This window comes from Colobus angolensis, unplaced genomic scaffold, assembly GCF_000951035.1.
Source record: "Colobus angolensis palliatus isolate OR3802 unplaced genomic scaffold, Cang.pa_1.0 Scaffold51, whole genome shotgun sequence".
Lineage (NCBI taxonomy): Eukaryota > Metazoa > Chordata > Mammalia > Primates > Cercopithecidae > Colobus > Colobus angolensis.
The window spans coordinates 5,210,114-5,231,172 of NW_012118599.1; the positions used below are offsets into that span (position 1 = coordinate 5,210,114).

The 21,059-nt window shown below is 38.3% G+C and overlaps 1 protein-coding gene and 1 pseudogene across 2 annotated transcripts in view; both read left to right on the top strand.

Annotated features, from left to right (window-relative positions):
* Nucleotides 1-21,059, top strand: part of PKHD1 (polycystic kidney and hepatic disease 1 (autosomal recessive)) — a 475,948-nt gene that overhangs the window by 179,661 nt on the left and 275,228 nt on the right. The window contains 6 exon segments of the mRNA XM_011960244.1: nucleotides 5,632-5,842; nucleotides 6,257-6,414; nucleotides 8,732-8,923; nucleotides 11,845-11,970; nucleotides 14,696-14,752; nucleotides 14,986-15,116. Coding sequence (XP_011815634.1) covers nucleotides 5,632-5,842; nucleotides 6,257-6,414; nucleotides 8,732-8,923; nucleotides 11,845-11,970; nucleotides 14,696-14,752; nucleotides 14,986-15,116 — 875 coding nt within the window.
* LOC105524834 lies at nucleotides 12,201-12,713 on the top strand (annotated as a pseudogene). Its single transcript, XR_001003819.1, has one exon. The product of XR_001003819.1 is annotated as a 60S ribosomal protein L26 pseudogene (transcript).

Sequence of the window (21,059 nt, forward strand, 5' to 3'; positions counted from 1 at the left end):
TATATACACCCACATATATAATACATATATATATATTTGTTTATATAACTATTTCAAATACAACTTGAGGTTTTTAAAACAGGTCAACAAAGTCTTGCATTATTTTGCCTAGTCCTCTTCATGTGATCCAGAGGTCTGATATCTATTCAGTTCCTAGAGTAACACATCAGGCTCTCTGTTTGCCTATTGGCTGGTTCTTGTTTGTCTTAGGATTTGACTCATTCTCACTAATGTACAATAAGTCCATTTTCTCACTAAGGATTTTATTTTCTTAGTTTGATATGTGTACTATAGGCTTAAAACTGTTGCACAACAAAATGATTTCTTAGATTTCATCCCAAATATTCATTTGGTGGTTTCCAAATAATTTTTAGGGTAAACTCTAAGTGCTATGGGAGGGCCTGTGAGGCATTTTTGGGTGAATGCTGCTCACCTCTTCAGAGTGAAGGGACATTCACTAGGTGCCTATACCTTCTGTACACCTATACTCTGGCCACGCCACATATGTAGTGGTTATTTGAATGTCCCCCACCATCGTACACATCATTGTCGTTGCCTAGGGTACTCTTCCCATTTTGTCATCAGGCCCACTTTGGCTTGTCCTTCAAGACCCAGCTCAGTTATCACCTTTTCTGGGAAGCATTCCTGGAAAGGACCACTCCCTTGGTGTGAGTGCAGTGCTCCATGTCTGTACACCACTGAATGTCACTCTGCACCTTGCACAGTGCACTTCTGATTTTTGTCTGTCTATTTCTTATACCGGTCATGGGGCCTGGAGGAAAGGGATTGTGTTCTTTGTGTTTGTCTTCCTAGTGCTTGACAAATGTTCATCCACACACAATACAGCTTTCAGTGTTTTGCTGTGGATAATGGTGATGTTGCATCCAGAAATAAGGGGGAAATAATTTGTATATATTTGAGGACAATATTTCTAGTTTTTTTGTGAGTTCCTTTATTTCTATTCTGATGCAAACATTATTTTAATAAATTATCCTTTTCTTTCTCCTTCCTCTCTCTCTCTTTTTTCTTTCTTTCTCTCTCTCTCCCTCTCTCCCTCTCCCACCCTAAATGGTTTTGAAAGGCCTTGGCAGTTATTCTTAGAATAAAGATTTAAGTCCTACAAAATAAACAAACAGAGGACAATTAGTGATTTTAAAGTGTGTTAACCCACAAAGATTATTTTCTTTTTCTCCATGCCCATTTAGTAAGAATGGTTCTCTGAGACTGTGTAATTATGGATGAATGACATTGAAATGCTTGAACAATAATTTGTAGGAAATACAATTATGAGTAGAAGTCATTAGTGGGAGTAAATGAGTAGTTTGTTGGTTAACAGGTCAACATCGAAAGCCCAAAGTGATTAAACATAGTATTAAATTACAAGTTAAAAGCATAGTCCTTTTTCATTTAAGCATATTCATAAATTATTGAGCTTTTTATACTGTAGTTTTATGTGTTTTTTGATTTGTGGTACAGAAAGGAAGGGAGCTACCCAACGTGGGTTTCAATAGTTCTATGAACAGAAATGACTCGGATGTAAAATGTGTGCAATGCCTTCTTCATCAGAGAAGTCAGTTGGTCCACCTTGTATGACATTTAAATAACATTTATGAAGTAATGAGAATAATTTTTTGAACATCCAAGCTAATTGGGTACAATTAATTTACAGCTATTTCCAGAGGCTACAAATTCCATTTACTTGTCTAGTTCTCTGGTCTTAGATTCAGAAGAACTAGTTTCAGAACTTTGTGCTGATATCTATTACCATATAATCTTGTCCTTGAAGAATCATAGTTTCCTATCTGTACAATCTGTTAAAATAAATAACAAAAATAAAAAACCAAAGATTTCTTACTTGACAATGAAACTAGTTTGCATAGGTTAGGGTTATTCTAAGTTTTCAATTAATGTTTGTAATTTTTTCTGCTGTTTACATGTTGACTATTATATACTCACTTGGGCATATGTCTGATGGGAGTTTACGAGTGATTGCCCAGAAGGCAATACTTAAAACAACTCATTTGAACCACTATGAATTGAATGTTAATTTTGTGTCCAGTGCTGTGTTAGGAATTGTGCCAAACATAAAGGAGACATGAGGCAGGGGCACAGCAGTCATGGTGCCACCTGTAAGGTGGAGAGAGACGACACAGGCACTGTAGTAATTTTAGGATGATTTAGTGCTGAGAGACATGGGACTGACTATTGGTTATATAACTGAAGTCTCCCCAGGCTTCCCTGAGCCTGCTCAGCCTATGGATATTTCAATAGTGATAAAAATTGCACTGTCTGCGGCCCCCAACTCACACAAAACCTTCTCCCCTTTTTAGCATTTCTGCTTGCTTCTAGGTGTTCTCACAATGTGTTTTCTGTGAGCTCATCTGTCTGCCTTAGTCACCATGAGACATCTTTCATGTTCTTTTCCTCCTACTTTGGCTTCTTGGTCATTGTTCTCCATTCAGGAAGGTAGTAGGGGCTGCCTCATCCCTGCATCTACTGCTGGTACCTGCCATGAGAGTACTGAACACATGAGTTTGAGGGTTCAGGCTTTCATTGAAAACCCCTAGGTGTGGGAGTGTGCTGTGCCCCATGATGAAATGTGGCAACTATCTCTGCATGCCGCTCAGAGTCCCACCTGATCAACTGGACACCAAGACACTGGGGTGCTGGTTTCTCCATCTCATTTGTGATTTTATGCATTCAGGATATATTTATGGAACACTTATTATATGCTAGACACTGTGAAAGGCATTGATGTTATCACGGTGAACAAACATAGGTATGATTTTTGCTGTTGTGTTTAGTGGGGGAGACAAATTCTAAGTATAGAAATAGAGGCCAAATCGCAGTTGTGTTAGTGTGAGAAAGGAGACAGCCATGGCGATATGACAGATTATGATACAGGGTTTGTCTTCTCAGCAAGTCTTCGAGGCTTCTCTCAGGATTACGCTCTAAAGAATGCAGAGAGAATCTCAGGTGGGGCAGCATCAGGTGACAAAGCCATCTGGAGAGTTCCTCCAAATTCTTCCCTCAGTTTCAGTCATAGGTCCTTGTGGTCAAGGGAGAGGGCCTATATCTGAGATTGACGCCATATCTTCTCTGTCATCTTCTTTTCTCCCATCTGTTTCTTTGTGCAAACTTCCTCCCCCACACAAAGCAGCTCAAATAAATGGCTCACAAGCTACCCAGACATGCTTGGGAATGCCTAAATCCCAGATGTACATCCAAATTTTGCTGAAGGAACGATCTCACTGATCACTACAAGGTCTGCAGAAGGAAGTGAAGATGAAGTGTGTTCTGAAATTCATTGAAAAGATTGGGCTTGAGTCGTGCTTTAAAAGGATACATGAAGAGAAAGAAGCAAGGACACGAGTGGAAAGGACAAAATTGACAAAAGATTAGAGGCAGGATGATCCTGCTAAATGAGAATAGGTAAAGAGACTGGGCTTCTTGAAACAGAATTTATTAAGAAATCAGAGACCATAAAGTGGGGTCACATTATGGAGAGTCTTTAAAGTCGAGCAGGAAGTTTCTGACTTTGTTACTGAGTATTGCAGGAAAATACTGCAGGTTAATGGATAAAGAAGGGATGTAATTAAAATAACTTAGCACAATTTTTTTTTGTTTTAAAAAAAGAACATAAGGAGGAATACTTAAGGGAATAAAAACTGTTTTTAAGAGGGTCTAGCTCAGATAATTATTACAATAGTTTTAAGATGATAGTACTCATCTAAATGTCAATATCTACTACGTAGCTAGAAATATGAGGCCAGCACTCATTAAACACCCAGGTTTGATGTTTTAACCACACACAGAGACGTTATTTTTGCAATGAGAGTGAATAAGTTATAAGATAGTTTTACTGCTTTCTAGAGGCTCTGTCAATATTTAAAAAGATGTAACTTTTTGTTAATAGTTAAAAAATGTACTTCAAAGATTATCTGTGAATTTTTTTCATCCATTCAGAGTTGACCATTATTTATAGGAGTAATTAGTTTAGATAGACCTTTGTGGTCTCTACTGTCAGTTCTGCCATGTGTAGCTTGCATGTTGATAGTCACATAGTAGGTGTTTGTTGCATATTAACTGAGAATTGTGAACATTGATCACAGAGTCTGACAGCATTTTGTCTTCGATAAATGTTTTTCTATGGTAGAGATTTTTCTATGAAGACATTCAAGAACGGGTTATAAAAATTCACGTATATATGCATATACATATAAATACGTCTTATTTTATTGTTTCCAAAGGTTAAGCTATACAAACAAGAAATAAAATTAAAATTATTTTCTTTTGGGATGATTTATGTCTTAATTTTCACCTGCTCTATAATTAGAAATTTTGAACTCTGTACATTTTTTAAGACAAAATTATTGCCCAAGTAAACTTCAGAAATTACAACATTAACCCAGAGACCTTTCTAAGCCTAGAACAACATTATTGGTACAAGTGCTTGTGTACAGAGAGACAAATAAATAAAGAGGAAAGTTTAAAATAATTTGAAAATGATTTATTGTCGGCCGCCTCTGTAGTTAGAGATTCAAGTATTATTACTTTACTTTAGTACAACAAGGGAGGACAGTAACTTGCTGTGGGCTAAAGGTAAATTATCATCTATTGCAAAAGAGGAAGGAAATGTACTACAGAAAGAAGAAGCAGTAGGGAGTAAGCCATGTGTTTTCTGAAGTATTCAGATAATGCCTTGAAAAAAATCTGTGCCTTGACCCTTACTGGAAAAGACCAGAATAAACTGTGAGACAGATGATCTTCTTGAATTTTTGATAATTAGAGATTAGCTTGCTGGTATGGGGATGGTCAGGTGGGTAAATTGGAGTGTAATACAAACGAAGTTATCTAGAACCATAAGTTCCTCTTCTTCAACTGCATTCAGCAGTCTTATATTAGATAGGTCTAGTTTTTATAGTTTGAAGGGATCATTTAATACACCAAGACTTATGACAACTCTTAAGAGATAATTTTTGTTTTCCTCTCTATTTTTGTTATTTGTGAAGTCTTCATATTGGAAATTAGTTGTGGAGGTCTACGTCAGAAAGTCTAGTAACCACTTATTTTTACTTGGAATAAAAAAGAAGTGGTAAAATTTCATCCTCAAACACAGTGTGACACAGAAAAGGAAGAGAAAGGATTAACATACACTTAGGGTCTATTATGTGGTAAGATCTAAGCTAGATGTTTCATAGATACTATTTCATTGAATCTTTCTGAAACCCTATGATGGAAGACCCTGCTACTTCTGTTTTTAACTGAGGAAACTTAAGCCCACTCATCAAGTTTATTACCCAAAAGAATAGGGTTAGAATATGACAAGACCATGATTCAAATGTAAGTGTAATCTGACCACAATTCTTGTGCTTTTTACACATTGCTATCCTCTATTCTGGATTACTTTTATTGACTTCTTTTTATAGATAAAAAGAAAACTAATGTCAAACAAAATAAAACAAAACTAATATAAAAAAAATTGGTGCTTATCTATCCTGAAGCTTGCTTTCCAGATCTTATTTTATGGGATTCTTTGGCTAAATAACATCACATTTATTAAAGATTAAATTAATCATGTTTTGATTAATGATTAAATTATCTGGACAACTTTTCCTTGGGCTGCTTTAGGTTCACTACCAGAAGTAATTGTCACCCGTCTCCGAGCAACTGCCCATGCCCGAGACACAGTGTTGGCTTTAGAAGATGCTGTGGACTGGCACCCTGGGGATGAAGTTATCATAATCAGTGGAACAGGTGTTGAAGGTGCCAAACCGATGGAAGAGATTGTCACTGTGGAAACTGTGCAGGACACAGACCTCTATCTTAAGTCACCTTTGAGGTACTGAGTGTCAGCTTGGCTAAGCTGACATGGATGAAGATGAGATTTTAACTGTGTTGGAGTCTGAACATTTGTATTGGGGTCTTTCAGTGATATATTTCTTCTGCATTAAATAGTGCTAGACATTTGGACAAGAAAATTAAAGAGCATGAAATGTTTTGAAGATTTAGACTTTGTAAGTTAGTTTGTCTTGTGAGTCTCTAGAACTTCTGTCTTACACAAATGATTAGGGCAATGATCAGCATAGTTTCTAATTTTCATGCACTTGTGTCTATAGTTCACTATTTGGTTTTGAGTTTCTAAAGAAACATGAATAGATCCCCAAAGGAAGAATTCTGTTAATCTAGTGGCTTATTATTCTTAGTAAGATTTGGAGTGATGTCCTCAGTTCTATCATCCTCTTTTTTTCCCCAGATATTCTCACAACTTTACAGAGAATTGGGTGGCTGGAGAGCACCATATTTTAAAGGCCACTGTGGCTCTGCTCAGCAGGAGTATTACCATACAAGGAAATCTCACTAATGAGAGGGAGAAGCTACTTCTTTCATGCCAGGAGGCCAATGCTCCAAAAGGTAGAAGAATATTTTGTTGGAAAGTCCAGTGAGCAAAAAGAATATTCTTACTGTCTGATGATAGATGGCATTGCTATGGTTGACCTGTTTCAAAATAGAATAGGCCCTTAACCTTTGGATGCCAATAATTTTCTGTAGTTTTCAGAATGTTCTTGATTGTCATTTCATCCTCCTCCCTGCCCCACTGCCCAACAAACTTGTGAAAAAGATAGACAAAAGACAAAAGAAATGAAAGATTACTGCTCTGGGGAAAATATTTCTATTAAAGAATTCAATCTGAAGAGTTGAATTACATTTCATTTCTGGGTTCGATGTTAAAATTCCAGGCCACTTCTAATATTTTTAGGAAAGCCATATGCCAGAGTTCTGGACTCAGGCAGCACATTCTTACTGATTAGACTTGTAAGGCTCCCCCATCCCCTTTTCGGGATTTGTTTTCTGAGTGAACTACCACATAGTCTAGGTAAGTGGTGGAAAAAGTCAATTTATCTTCTAGTAGAATAGCAGGCACTGAATCACACTGATGTGCCTATTAAGCATCTATTTCAGGGATGGTTAGTTTAGTAGGTTATGTTTTGGTTTCCCAGGCTGTAGATTATGAGGCTTTCACATGTTGTGAAGACATCATTTGTCAACTTTGGTCCAGGATGGTGTGGGTGTCAAGGATGACTTCCAGGCATGAGCTCTGGATGGATGATGAGGCTATTTACTGGGATGGGAAGAGGAGCAGGTTTTGGGGTGGGAGAGTGGCAATCATGAGTTTAATTTTGTATATGTCGTAACTGAGATGCCAGGCCAGCAACTGTGTAGAGATGTCTGGTAATGTGTGGAGCCTGGAAGAAAGGTCGAGGCTGGAGTTAAAGATTTGAGTTGTGTCTAAATATAGGTGCATGTGAGTATAATGTTGTCATGTGGTTGGGTGTGGGGAGTTGTTAGAAGTAGAGAGGGAGTTTGACCTCACCTCCCTCCCTACAAATCATCTACTCACAAATGTGTCATTCTAAAAAGAATGTTTGGATAACAGTGGGTTCACTTCCATCAACTGCTCAGCTTTATCTATTCTGCAGAATTGGGATCTACATTCTTTTCAAACTTCCTTGGTATTGTGAGATCATATTTTGCCAAATATTGCATTTGATCATGCTGCCAGTGAGACCATGCTTCTGGGTTTAAGCCACTATAAATCTGTTAGCCCCGAATGGAAAACATCCTTGATTTCATCACAAATCATAAGTATAACTACAATATTCTCAAAATAAGCCATTCCTTTTCTGTGTGGGGCTGGAGTGTGGAACAAGGTAGTTGAATTTAATAACACAAGGCCTGTCCATTTGAAAATCTTATGGATCACTGGCACAAATAATCAAATTGTGATAAGGCATACAAATATAAATATCTCTTCATTCACCTCTTCTCTGGGTGTTAGCAAATGACTGGATTCTGAAATTTACTGTGGTATGATACGGTGTTTTATATTATTGGTGCTTCTTTGGATCATTAACATGAAAAATCTTTATTATTCAATTGGAGAGATGATTTATTCTCCAGATTAGTTTGTACCACCAAATGCCATGTATCAGCAGAAGGTGCCCTGGATCCTGAGGTCACAACATTTTGGTAGCAATAGTAGTTGTGTGTGTTCGGTCCAGCTGGTTTGATGCCCTCCCTAGCATTCATAGCTGTGTGTGTTAGTTCAGGTGGTTGCTGTCCTCACTAGCATTTGTAGTTGTGTTTATTAAGTGCAGGTTGCTGCTGTCCTCACTGGTGGCACAGCTGGGGAAGTAGGTGTTGGTGCAGGAGCTGCTCAGTTGCTTCTCTGGAGTCCTTTGACATTTCTGTGTTAGCATTAAGCCCCCAAACCATAAAACAGCACAGTAATGGGGAAACCTCATTGGACAGCTTAAGATTAAAAAGTGCTGTTATTATATTCAGTGCTAGCATGTCTTTCCTACAATTATCAACCACAAGAAGGTCATGTTATTGCATATTTCCTCCAGAGGATCTTTTGGATTGAAATAAGCATCTATTTAGGTTGGGTTTGTGGGTTATAGTCTGACTCTTTGTGACAGTAATTAAGGTGATTGATTTGGGAGTTTCTTGAAAAAAAAGAATGAAGGCAACATCATGTCCTGTTTATCGGATCTTTTAATTAATAACCTACAGAGGAGAATCAAAGAAAAGGGGAAATGAGATTATTAAATGAAATAAACAATAATGGTTTTTTCCTTGGTGCTGACAGTACCTTTCAAACTGGGAGATTTGTCTAGAAGCATGTTCTACATGCATTAGGTTCTCTGGACTTTATTTTGTGTTTCAGGTAATCTGCAGCACTGTTTGTATTCCATAAGCGAGAAGATGCTGGGATCCAGGGATATGGGAGCCAGAGTGATCGTTCAGTCCTTCCCAGAAGAGCCCAGCCAGGTCCAGTTGAAGGGAGTGCAGTTTCGAGTCTTGGGGCAAGCCTTCCATAAGCATCTGAGCTCACTCACTCTGGTGGGAGCTATGAGAGGTAAAGGGGTCCAGACCTAGGACCTTCTCATGTTGCTTTCTTCCATGTTTAAGACACTACATGCATGGGGGAATGATAGATGATATGTGGGATTTGAGGGATTTAGAGATGGATAATTGTTATATTCTAGGTCTGTGGTTCCCAAACTTTAGTATGCCTAAACAAATCACTTGTAGAGCTTATTAAAATTCAGAGTTGTAGACCTTACCCCAACAAATTGTGGTCTAAGATAGGCTTAGGAATGTGTATTTTAAATATACAAACCTTTTGATTCTGGAACAGGCGGTCCAAGGAGTCCACTTTGAGAGCTATCACTATAATATAGCACACGAGAGTGAACCACACAATCATGTGTTTTGAATTATGTCTCTACCATTTACTAGCTTTGTGACTATAGGTGAATTGGCATTACATTATCACAGTGCGAGTCCAGACACTTCTATGTAAAGTTGTCCTAAATCAGGGGAATCTTTTGCCTGGGGAAATGAGGGGGAATGGGCTGAAACCCAGGTGCTTTTTCTGGGAATGAGGAGCAGATACATGTGCAGATCTTGGCCAGACATGAAGATGTAAGAAGGGAGCAGGAAACACCAAATTCAGGTTAGAACAACTAGGCGAAAAACAAGATCAGAATCAGAAAAAGAGAATATGACCCGATGCACTGATAGAAGTTCTAAAATCAAAGTTGAATGTAGGAACATCCAGGGCAAAAACTCATTACCAAAAGCTGATATGCAGAGAATCACAAAATGGGGGTGCAGATGCCAAGTCACGAGGACAGCAACTCCATTTCTGAGTGATCCTCCCCATTCATCAGCACGTTCAATACCCACACATTCAAGCTTTGCCTTCCTTAAAGAGGTGGTGCTCCAGGGGTTCAGAGGTTGATGCCTGACAAAGGACGTCAGGGCATACTTTGTTCAGGTGGCTCTTGAGAGACACTAGGATTCTAACAGGTAATGGCAAAGTAATCCTTGAGGTCATTGAGGGCAGGATTCTGACCAGCCAAAAGCAACATTTTCCTTCATTTCAAATTATCTGCATGCTAAAGAAGTCTATTTATTCTAATTTTTCCAATCTCTTTTTATTTATTTGAGTTATTTAGGGGGATGGCTCCTGAAATGTGCTTTGGATCGATTAGTATCTTTATTTCCTTCTCTCTGGATCTTTGGTCAGCTGTATATAGTACTGCAGAATATTTGACATGTGGCCAGTTCAGTAAAAAAGAGGGTAGCAGTCACAAATAAGTTATCAATTGAACATAATCAAAGCCCTTCCTTGATCAAATTTTACCTAACCTATCTCTCCCACCTCTGTTTCAGAGTAGCTGCACATTCATCTATTTTTATGGATATTTTATATTTTAGGTTTTAGTTGAAAAAGAGTTCAGTGCTTAAAAATAAAAGTTTGAAAATTACTGCATTAATATATTATTACCTGTAAATCCCTGTTAAAATGCAGAGGCTAGAAACTTTTGGAATACTCATCAAAGAATTTTTTATTGTTTAACACCCTGAAGCCCCTCATGTCCTATGCGGCTAATTACTCCCAGCTACTAGAGTTAGAAGGCATTGGGATCTTTGAACAGTACTTTTTAAAAATTTTAATTTAATTTTAAGTTCCAGGATACATGTGCAGGATGTGTAGGTTTTTTACATAGATAAATGTTGCACAGTACTTTTTAAAGATTCACCAATCCCAGTATTCTGCCCTTAGAGCTATACAAACACCTCAGTACTCATTGGTTGTTCACATGGTCAGGCATATTCTGTTTGGGTGACATGGTGAAGATTCTGTGCACCACGGGCAGTGTTTTCTACAGAAGTAGATATGGATGGGTTAATTTATTGGGGTGTATCCTTGATGAGTAATGTGAGGGCACCTAGTAGTAGGAGAGCTGAGATTGAGGGGAATGTGGAGATCCAGTGTCAATAGTGATGTTAAAGTGGAGAATTTTTTGGATAGTCCCAACTTTAAAAGTCAAATTATTCCATAAACTGAAGTAACTTTTCTAATATCCCAACGCTTGGCATCTGTATCTTTCTTACTACCTAGTAATAATACAAAGCTCCCTTTTTAGGATTTATAGTTTAATTATTCAAATAAAGGATTTTTATTATTTTAATGTCAATTTCCTCCATCAGAATGCAAATACACGAATATAGAGGTTACTTAGTTTCGTTCATTTTTATGTTTCCAGCACAATGCCGTGCCCAATTCCTGAAACATATAGTTGATAATCAGTAATTATGTATTCATTGACTCATCTGGCCTCATAACCAGATTTGGGGATTATAGAATATGCCTATGAAACCAGTGTAATGATTTTCCTAATTGTCATTTTTTTTTTTAGCATAGTAGAGGATAGCTTCCTCTTTAGTTTTATAAACCTATCCAGTTAAAATGTGAGAGTCATGATCCTCAGGCCAAACTTTGGCCTGGCTTACAGTTGGGAATAAGGGTCTCTGGCTATCTTGGGCCAAGAATATTATTGCCTGATAAATTATAAATATTAATTCATAGTTCCAGGTTTCAAAGATCAAGGCTGGCCCATAAGCAGTGCTCTTCACATTATCCTTAACTTCTCATCTGCTGTATTGTGATGAGAGCTGATACCAAAGATGATGGCCAGTTGGAAATCTTGACAGCCATGAGTTCTTTTATTGTTTAGACATAGTTTGTCTTTCTCAGATCTTTTTTTTTTCTAACACTTGATTGTTAAATTTCACCCTTTTCATTATTGAGGCCCATTGGTTTGAGTTACCCATTCTCTTGTTTTGATTGTTGCTTCTAACTTCTTATCTCCTGAGTTTCATTATTGTGTGGGAGAATGTCTTTAGCTATAGTGTAGCTTCCTTTAAATATGGTCAACACAATCTCAGCAGCCATTTCTAATTTTTACTTTACTCTTTCCTATTCAGAGTCTTTCATACAGGGCTGCACAGTGAGGAGCTCCTTCAGTAGAGGCCTCAGCATGTGCGGGACCTTGGGCCTGAAGGTGGACAGTAATGTATTCTACAATATTTTAGGTCATGCACTGCTAGTTGGTAAGTAAAACAAGCTTGTCTAATTTCTGCATTCTTGAGTAGGACACAGTTTTTCACAATAAATTCTCCCCAAATTTGTAATTCCTAATTTATAAAAATATTGGCCTTATGATCACTAGAAATGGGCTACAGTAAAAAATTCTAAATTTAAATGTAGTCATCACTGATTGGCTTCCTAAACTTTAGCTACAGGATACTGATTTTTTAAAGATTAGGTCAGGTTGTCTTCCCTTTTGCGGCCATCACCGAAGCGGGAGCGGCCAAAATGAAGTTTAATCCCTTTGTGACTTCTGCCAAAGCAAGAATCGCAAAAGGCATTTCAATGCACCTTTCCACATTCGCAGGAAGATCATGTCTTCCCCTCTTTCCAAAGAGCTGAGACAGAAGTACAACGTGCAATCTATGCCCATCCGAAAGGATGATGCAGTTCAGGTTGTACGAGGACACTATAAAGGTCAGCAAATTGGCAAAGTAGTCCAGGTTTACAGAAAGAAATATGTTATCTACATTGAACGGGTGCAGCGGGAAAAGGCTAATGGCACAACTGTCCACGTAGGCATTCACCCCAGCAAGGTGGTTATCACTAGGCTAAAACTGGACAAAGACCGCAAAAAGATCCTTGAACGGAAAGCCAAGTCTCGCCAAGTAGGAAAGGAAAAGGGCAAATACAAGGAAGAAACAATTGAGAAGATGCAGGAATAAAGTAATCTTATATAAAAGCTTTGATTAAAACTTGAAACAAACAAACAAACAAAAAAGATTAGGTCAGGTTAATAAGTATATAATGGGAAGTTTTAAAGTTTTCTACCAGTAATTTTCACAATAATTCTAAGTCACATACATATGTCTTTGTGTAGTCTTACAGACTGTCAAACTTGGTGTTGGCCAAGGATTTAAAAATCTGGAATTCTCTTCTTAGTAGAATTCAAGCTCCTGTGGCTTGCTGAAGAAGCGCATGTTTCAGAATCTTCAACTGATCACCTGTATCTCCTTCTGTCTCCTAAAATTCATTCCCCTTGCAAAACTCAGAATTATCCTTAAAAATCTCAAATTGTATCATATCACTTATCTCCTTTGAGTTTCTTATTACTTTTAAAATAGAATCCCAAACTTTTCACCAGACTTAAAAGATCCCTTCAGTGATTTTTGTCTCTATTAACTTCTGTAAACTTGTCTTGTTCTTTTTCTCTTCCTAGTACTGCAGTGACACTAAAATGTTTTATTTTAGTTCCTTCAAAAGACCATACTTTTTCCTTCCTCAGGGTCTTGCACAAGCTCTCTGGCTCTGTTCATGCCACTTACTCTCCTCCTGCAAGATCCTCTCTCCCAGACAAGTCCTTCTGTTTAAGCTCTTTAAGCGCCAATCAGTACTTCTTAATTTAAAATTATATACCACATTTCTGGTCATCTGATTAATGTCTTTTTACCACCAGATTTCTTGAGGACATTGTCTCCTGAATATTTAGCATATTAACTAGTGCATTGTAGATCTATTAGTTGAAAGAAATGAATGAATTGAGGAACAAAGGGTCTCTAGTTTTATCAGAATGAAAAAGTAAATCAGAATTTTTCACTGAAAGTAAGAATATATTTAACAGTATCTGTTAAATACTGTTTGATATTTAATTCTATAGTATCATCAGTGGGAAAATATATGTTTCATTTAAGAACAATCTGTTGAGATAAAAGCTATAAAAGTTCTATTCTGAGGTGGATACTGTCTAGTGAGAAAATATGAATCAGATACATTTGCTTTAAAACACACTCTAGCTGTAAAAGACAAAAAACTAAGGGTCACTGAGGTGATCAGGTGCAGAAAAATCTTTTGATTAGAAAAGGACAGGCACTGGGAAGTCAACTAACAGATGTAGGATTGACTTTGTTTGTTCCTACATTTGTCCGTGCAAGGGAAAAGGTGAGACATCAAGGAGAAATTGAGAAAGGTATCCTAACAGTATTACCTTAGCAGAAAACAATTATGTGGAATAGATGTCAACTACATAAGGAAGAAAACCTGTAGGAGGAATTTAACCTTTAGTGCTTGAATGTTGTGAATTATAAGCTTTTGACATCTATTGTATTACAAGTTAGGGAATTAACATTTTTCTTTATTGATGTGCGGTAGGTAAAGCCCTCAATCTCACACATAACAAGTATGCAAACCCAGACCCATGAAATGACATGAGGAAGCCCAGATACTCCGTAATGAAGGATTCTTTGGGGCAGATCTTTATTGATAGCACTTCAGTGACTAATTTCTCTATGTAGCATGGCCCATGTCTGCTCTTCTATTCTCTTCTATTCCAACCTCAGTGGTTTGGGTGTGAAGCTCCTAGATATTGTCCGTCCTGTTCTCCAGGACATTTCAGATCTTCCAAGGGAAGGTGAGGGCATGCAGATAGCAGGTTGCCAGTTTGAACAGCTAGGAATGGGGTTGGTGTTGACACAGGATATGTGGCACTTAACAGTGGAGATAGTCACTTAGACTCCTCAAAAGTAAAACAGATCTATTTTTCTGTTCTTTTTATTTAAAATGAACTTCTGAATCCTGATACTCTAGAACTGAAGAGTTCATAAGATCTGTATCTCTTTCCCTGATTTACAGATAAAAACACAAAAACAAAATTAAAACAACCCACACCCAAAGAAGAAGTAGTGTTGCAGCATCTCTTGTTTTCCTAAGTGGCATAAAATATACTCAAGTAACAGGGTCTTTTGTTCTCAGGGACATGCATGGAAATAAGATATATCTCTTGGGAGGCAATTCATGGAAGGAAATATGGTAAATATGTAAATTGATTTTAAATCTATTACATTGTATTTAAAATTGTCATATATTTTATTGACAAGCCTGATGGCAAAATGTTATTATTGTGCACACTAAGTATTATATATATATATATATATATATGAAATACATATGTGAACTCTGATGCGTATTAGTAGAATCAAGAGTGTTGAGTTGTGTACATTTCAATTATGTTTGTGGATTCTCTGGGTTTGTTTAAACATTAGACTGGTCAGGACATGGAAATATAATAAGAAACAATGTGATCATCCGAGTTTCTGGTGCCGAGGGACTCTCCAATCCTGAAATGTTGACACCATCTGGCATCTATATCCGCAGCCCCACCAATGTTATAGAGGTAAGATCTTCAGCTCCACCAGGAAGACCAGAACTGAGAGGGAATAAAGTTCTTTCTCAATCAGGGGTTTCCAACCTTTTGGCTTCCCTGGGCCACATTGGAAGAAGAATACCTTGGGCCACACATAAAATGCACTAAGGCTAATGATAGCTGATGAGCTGAAAAAAAATTAAAAAAAAAAATCTCATTATGTGTTAAGAAACTTGATGAATTTGTGTTGGGCCACATTCAAAGCCATCTTGGGCTGCATGCTACCTGTGGGCTGTGGGTTGGATAAGCTTGCTCTAAAAGTTCTTTAAGGTGGCAGCATTAGTGGTGGTGTGGTATGAAATGTTTACTTGCTGCATATTAGTATCAAGAAAATAATGTATAATTTTACATTAAACAAGTTCTTTAGGATAAAGATAAGCATTCCTCTCAGGATTCCTGGAAACACTTTTTTGAAGTAATAGGTAATGGAGCAAAACAGAGTAGATATTGATCGTTTCCTGGTCACATAGATAATGCAAACTAAAATATCTCCCTGAACTATCAACTCTGGGTGCTGATTTATGTCTCTCTTGATTCCAATGCCAATTTCTTATTAAACCTTCACTATCTTACTATGTTAATGTGGCCATATTTTGTCCTTTAACAGTGTTCAAAACTGGGTCATGAGGTGTATAAGGTCATGTCAGATTCCAGGAGGATGAAGTCCACTTCAATGACCTTGAGTTTTTAAGTCCCATTATTTAGTACAACTTAACATTGTTTTCTCTTGGTAAATTTCTGTTTAAACATTTAAGAAATTAATTTTTTTGGGGAAAATGTAGCTGTAGACCTGAGTGAACAAGTGCATCAGAGTAGTGGCAGGCCATTTTGTTTCTCCTTTTCTAATTATTTTATCCCATGGATCATCTATCAAAGGAGTTAAAGGCCTCACTCTTCCAGGAAACTCTGAAATATACCATCCACAATGTCATTATGCTGAGTTTCTGAGGAACTCGGAGCATGAGCTTCTTTCTCACTGAGCTTCTGTTTTCAATTACCTTCAGCTGAATAACCTCTAGTAAAAATAGTGGTTATCTCGTCAACCTTCCTTAGATTCTTAATTACGTTTGTTCCAAGCACAGCACTTATACACCATTTTAGGTCCCTAATGGGAGTGGCTAATATGCCAGTAAGCAAAGGAAGCAGAACTACATGGACTGTAGGAATCCAGACCCCAGACCTAGGACAGCTGGAGCTGCATTTAACTTGTTTGGCCACTACAGGCCAAAAATCCTAATGCTAATTAGGATTTTTCTTTGTTGTTATTTTAAACTTTTACTTTTAAAATAATTTCAGACTTACAAGAATAAATAAAAGAGTTCCTATGTGCCCTTTCTATGTCTGCAAGCTTTTGGGCTTAAGAAACCATGTTTTTGTGTAGTTTTCTGGGTAGCATAATGTTGACTACATCAAATGCCTAGAGGAAGGTAAACTCTCAGGGTTGCCCAGCTCACCTGCTGTGTGAAGCTGGAATGTCCTTGTCTCACTGGGTAGTATGTGGTCTTCTGGACAGGAGTGCTGGCCACTGGCTGACAAGAAGAAGGGTTGAGCTGGCTGCAGGTGCAGAGAACCAGAGGGTAATCTGAAAAGCTGTGGGTTGCATGAGTCTTGCAAAATGACCTGTAGAATAATACCCAGTCAGCAACAGAACATTGACTCCACAAGCAGCTGCTTGCTCTCCCTCCAGTACTTTCCATTTCCCTTCATTTACTTTCTTACTCTTGTATCCACTTTTCAAAATTAGAAAAAAAATACAATGTATGTGTTTTGAGAATGGAGTTTTAGTAGGTTAAACTGGTAATGTAGATTCTTTAGGTATATTCCTGACATATTCATCATTGGTGACCTTAAAGTTCTAATTCTATTTTCATTAGCTTTCAGACGCTAGCACAATGTCTAAAACATGGTAGTTGCTCAAAAAATGTGTTTAATATAATGAATGAAGGTATTAATCTATAACCAAATTATATGGGGGAAGAAAAAGGAAAGCAAAGAACAAGTTCCAAAGTTCTAAAATCATTTTGATGACTGAAAAATAAGTTTAGTCAGTGGAAGCATTTAGATTCTGTTGGCCTGTCAGCATTAAATCTTGCAAAGTCTAGTCCAGTTTTTCAGTTGTGCCATTGGCTTTCTGTTATTCTGTCTTTTTTCGTATTCTATTGTCTGTGATGTGCCGTTACTTAAAGACATAGGTGATAACTGGGCATATGTGAAAAAAAACCTGTGCTCCCTAGGTGGGTCTCAAATACTTGGTCTCAAGTGATCTCCCCGCTTTGGCTTTCCAAAGTATTGGGATTACAGATGTGAGCCACCATGCTTGGCTGAGTTAGTGTTTCTTGTGTCCTGTGTGGATGATATACAGAGTACTTTGAAGAACATATTTTAGAAATATACCTTCATTCCAAAGGGATAATAAATAACAAGGTGTGTGTGTATGTGTGCATGTATTTGTGTGTACATGTATAATATGTGGAACAGAAAGAGATGTGATAGAAAATTCTGATTAATTCGGATTTTTCTTTATTTTAAACTTGTAATTTTAAAATAATTTCAGACTTATGAGAAGTCGCATTAAATAAGGTAATTCCTATGTGCTCTTCATCTAGCTCCCTCCAATGATAACATAACCATAACCATAGTCATGGAGCTGTACCAAGGCCAGGACATTGACTTTGGAATGATAGTATTAATTAAATAAATGCATTTATTTAGACTTGAAGAAGATGGCCTAATGTTTGGGCAACCAACTCTGAAAGCCTAAACTCTCTCTCCTCACATACCTGAGTCTGACCTTGCAATCTCTGACCTGGCAGGTAGGTAGGCAGGGGATATGATTCTTAAGTCTGTGCAATGGTTTGTGGTTTTATATTATTCCCAAATTGCCCTGATGCAGAGCCAGGACCAAACTCTCAGCCACAACATAAGGAATTCACCTGGGCTTGCAGTCAGTCACCTTTGCAGTTCACTTACCTTCAACTGGCATGATGCAAATAAATTTCAAGCGTGATATTCCTTTTTAGTTTTGATAGCCACAGGTGGTCTGCTTGTCTCCCTGCCCAGCCTGCAGCTGAGGTGAGTCTAGGGCAGTTTCATTGAGAAGCAAAACCTGAGCTTTGTACCTTCTTGCCAGTGAGGACCAATGAGTGGTGTGCGCTTGAGTCTCCAGGGGCCTGTGGCATTCCCTGGTACATTTCTTAAATAGGCCTTTGCCATGCTTTCCAAAAGCAAGTTGATGGTGGTTGTTTTGTGCATCATCTGTAGCTTCTTAGAACACTTCACGCCTAGGCTGTCTTCCCTCAACAACTCTAGCACCAGAGTCTCGGACTCCTTTGACAGGAGCTCCTTGTTATCTGTCAAGAGGCTGCATGTTTCCAGAAGACGTAAGCTATGTGAACCTGTTCTCATTCTCTCTGGCTGGGAAGTCTTTGCTCTCAAACAGCAAGGGACTGCCCACTTCCAGAGCTCACAGTCTCCCATGTTTATGTAAGTGTTGGAAATTTCCTATGACCAGAACCCTGTTTAGGATAGTCCGTGGAAAAACTCTGAAGAAGAGCCCCTTGGAGACATGCATTTAATTTGAGGAGAATTTGTTCTGGTTTGTGAATCAATTTTGTAAGGAATTCTGTGTTTAAAGGCCCAGCCTCAGTTCTCAAGCTTTTCCCACTCAATAGGTAATGCATATTTAAGAGCTGCCTGAAGGGTTAACTCACTTTTTTTCTAGTGACTATAGATGTACACCTCAAGGAGCTGGCTTACTTGGGCAGTTAATTTCTCTCTGGAATTTCTCTTACTTGAATGTCCATAATACATTGACTTCCGCAAAGAATTGATTTCCACACAAAATTCCCTGCTTGCCTTAAAACCTTCCCCGCAAGCTGCCAGCTGCCTGCATAAATATGTGGTTTTTCCTCATGAATCATTTGTAGCATACACAATTGGAGTTGAGAGTAAGAAGGGCCAGGAAGGAATGTGATCTGACTGTTCAAGTGCTTCTTTTGTAAGAAAAGTGAGTCTTACCAGCTAACAGAGGACCAAAGTTGCAGTCTCCTGCCCACCTATAAATGCACTTGGAAAGTGTTTGTATGTGATCACCCAGATGTGCCATAAATGCTAATGGCAGTAGGGCAGATGATTCAACAAACCCATTTATTCAGGGAAACGTGCTTTCTGAGCATCTGGCTGGCAAAGGTGATGAATAAGGATGCAGTCCTTGGAATATATTTTTGAAATGTAAGAATCTTTTCTTTCCTCATAAAATCTTGATAATGAAACAGCATTTTCCTGGTAATGAAATAGAGCTGTGTGGACAAGTGAGATGATCACTTTTAGCCTCCCGTCCACATTTCTCATTGTACGCTTGCAGACAAGGTGGGTGCTTAAGAAGCCCCCTTCTGTGGCCCTCGGTTATTATGTACTTCTGACCTTTCCCCAGGTTCATGGGTACAGAGAGACACACCTAGAGAAGGCGTAGTTTCACTTCCCTGGGGAAAGTTTGTGTTGTGTAATCATGACTGAGAACAACAGCTGGGGTATTTCTTTGTGTATCTGCAAGGGCTGAAGAGAGACAATGGGCACTCGTATTTGCCAACTAAGGGACAGTGATTCTTCTTGAGGCCAAGAAGCAGGAGTGCATACTCTGTTTTCTAGCACAAGAGAAAAACTGAGATAGCTGATTTAATGCTAATAAATGTTTTTTTTTTTAATGGGAATGCCTGATGCCTCATCTAATAGTTTTAAATGATATGAATAGTTTCCTAGTAAAGACTATTAAAGCATTCTTATTGTAATTAACCATGTTTTCATATTTAGGCTTGTCTTTTCATCAAAATTTAGAGATGGGATCCTGGAAAATGGGTGTGGGTTATTTTGCTAATATGTGACTCCAGTGTAGACTATAGACCAAGGTTTCTCAACTATGTCAACATTGACATTTTGGACTGGGTAATTCCTTGTTATTGAGGCTATCCTCTGTATAAGAGCATCACTGGTATCTATGCACTGAATACCAGTAGCCCTCTTCTCTCTTCTTCATCCTCCCAAGTTGTTACAATAAAAAAATGTATCCAGAGGTTGTTAAATGTTCCCTAGGGAATAAAGTCATCCCTGATTGACAACCAGCACTCTATTCTAGGCCACCCTAAGACCATTGAAGTCTTAGAAATGGACCTGATTCTTTGAAGTCATGTTAGCATCTTGGATAGTGATTCATCTTAATACTCAGTGTGATCTGACTGTTCAAGCGCTTCTTTTGTAAGAAAAGTGAGTCTTACCAGCTAACAGAGGACCAAAGTTGTAGTCTCCTGCCCACCTATAAATGCGCTTGGAAAGTGTTTATATGTGATCACCCAGATGTGCCATAAATGCTGTGGTACTAGGGCAAAAGTCACTTTTGGTGAGTACCCTGTGGTAGGTGAGACATGTGATTAGAATTCTAAGTGCTTTTAGGAAATTGGAGAATTGCTCAGACTCCTAAATAATGAAGTGCAGGGGAGACTGGGCCAATTAGTTCACAAAGGAACAAAACATCCTGTAACTGAATGAAAAATGAGGAAGAAAGGGCTGTCTATTTATAAATACCCAGTGTAAGAACCTTTGGGACCCACAGTGAATTGAAGCTAAAGCTAAATAAGCAGCCCGGGGCAATTGTGTCAGCATGTGCTGGCCTCCCTGACCAGGTCCTGGCTGCTGCCTGCTGGTCAGGCTTCCAGTGTCAGGGGAACTCTGGCCCTGACTCACACCTCCCCCAAAATTGAAGGACTCCAGGGGTTGAGGCATTGGTTCTTTTTGTCACACAAGGCAGCGAATTGAGCGTTATTGGGTTAAGAGCAATCTGTTTCAGTTTTCTCCCTTGTACTGTCTTTGCTTGGCTGAATATGTGTGTGTGTGTGTGTGTGTGTGTGTGTGTGTGTGTGT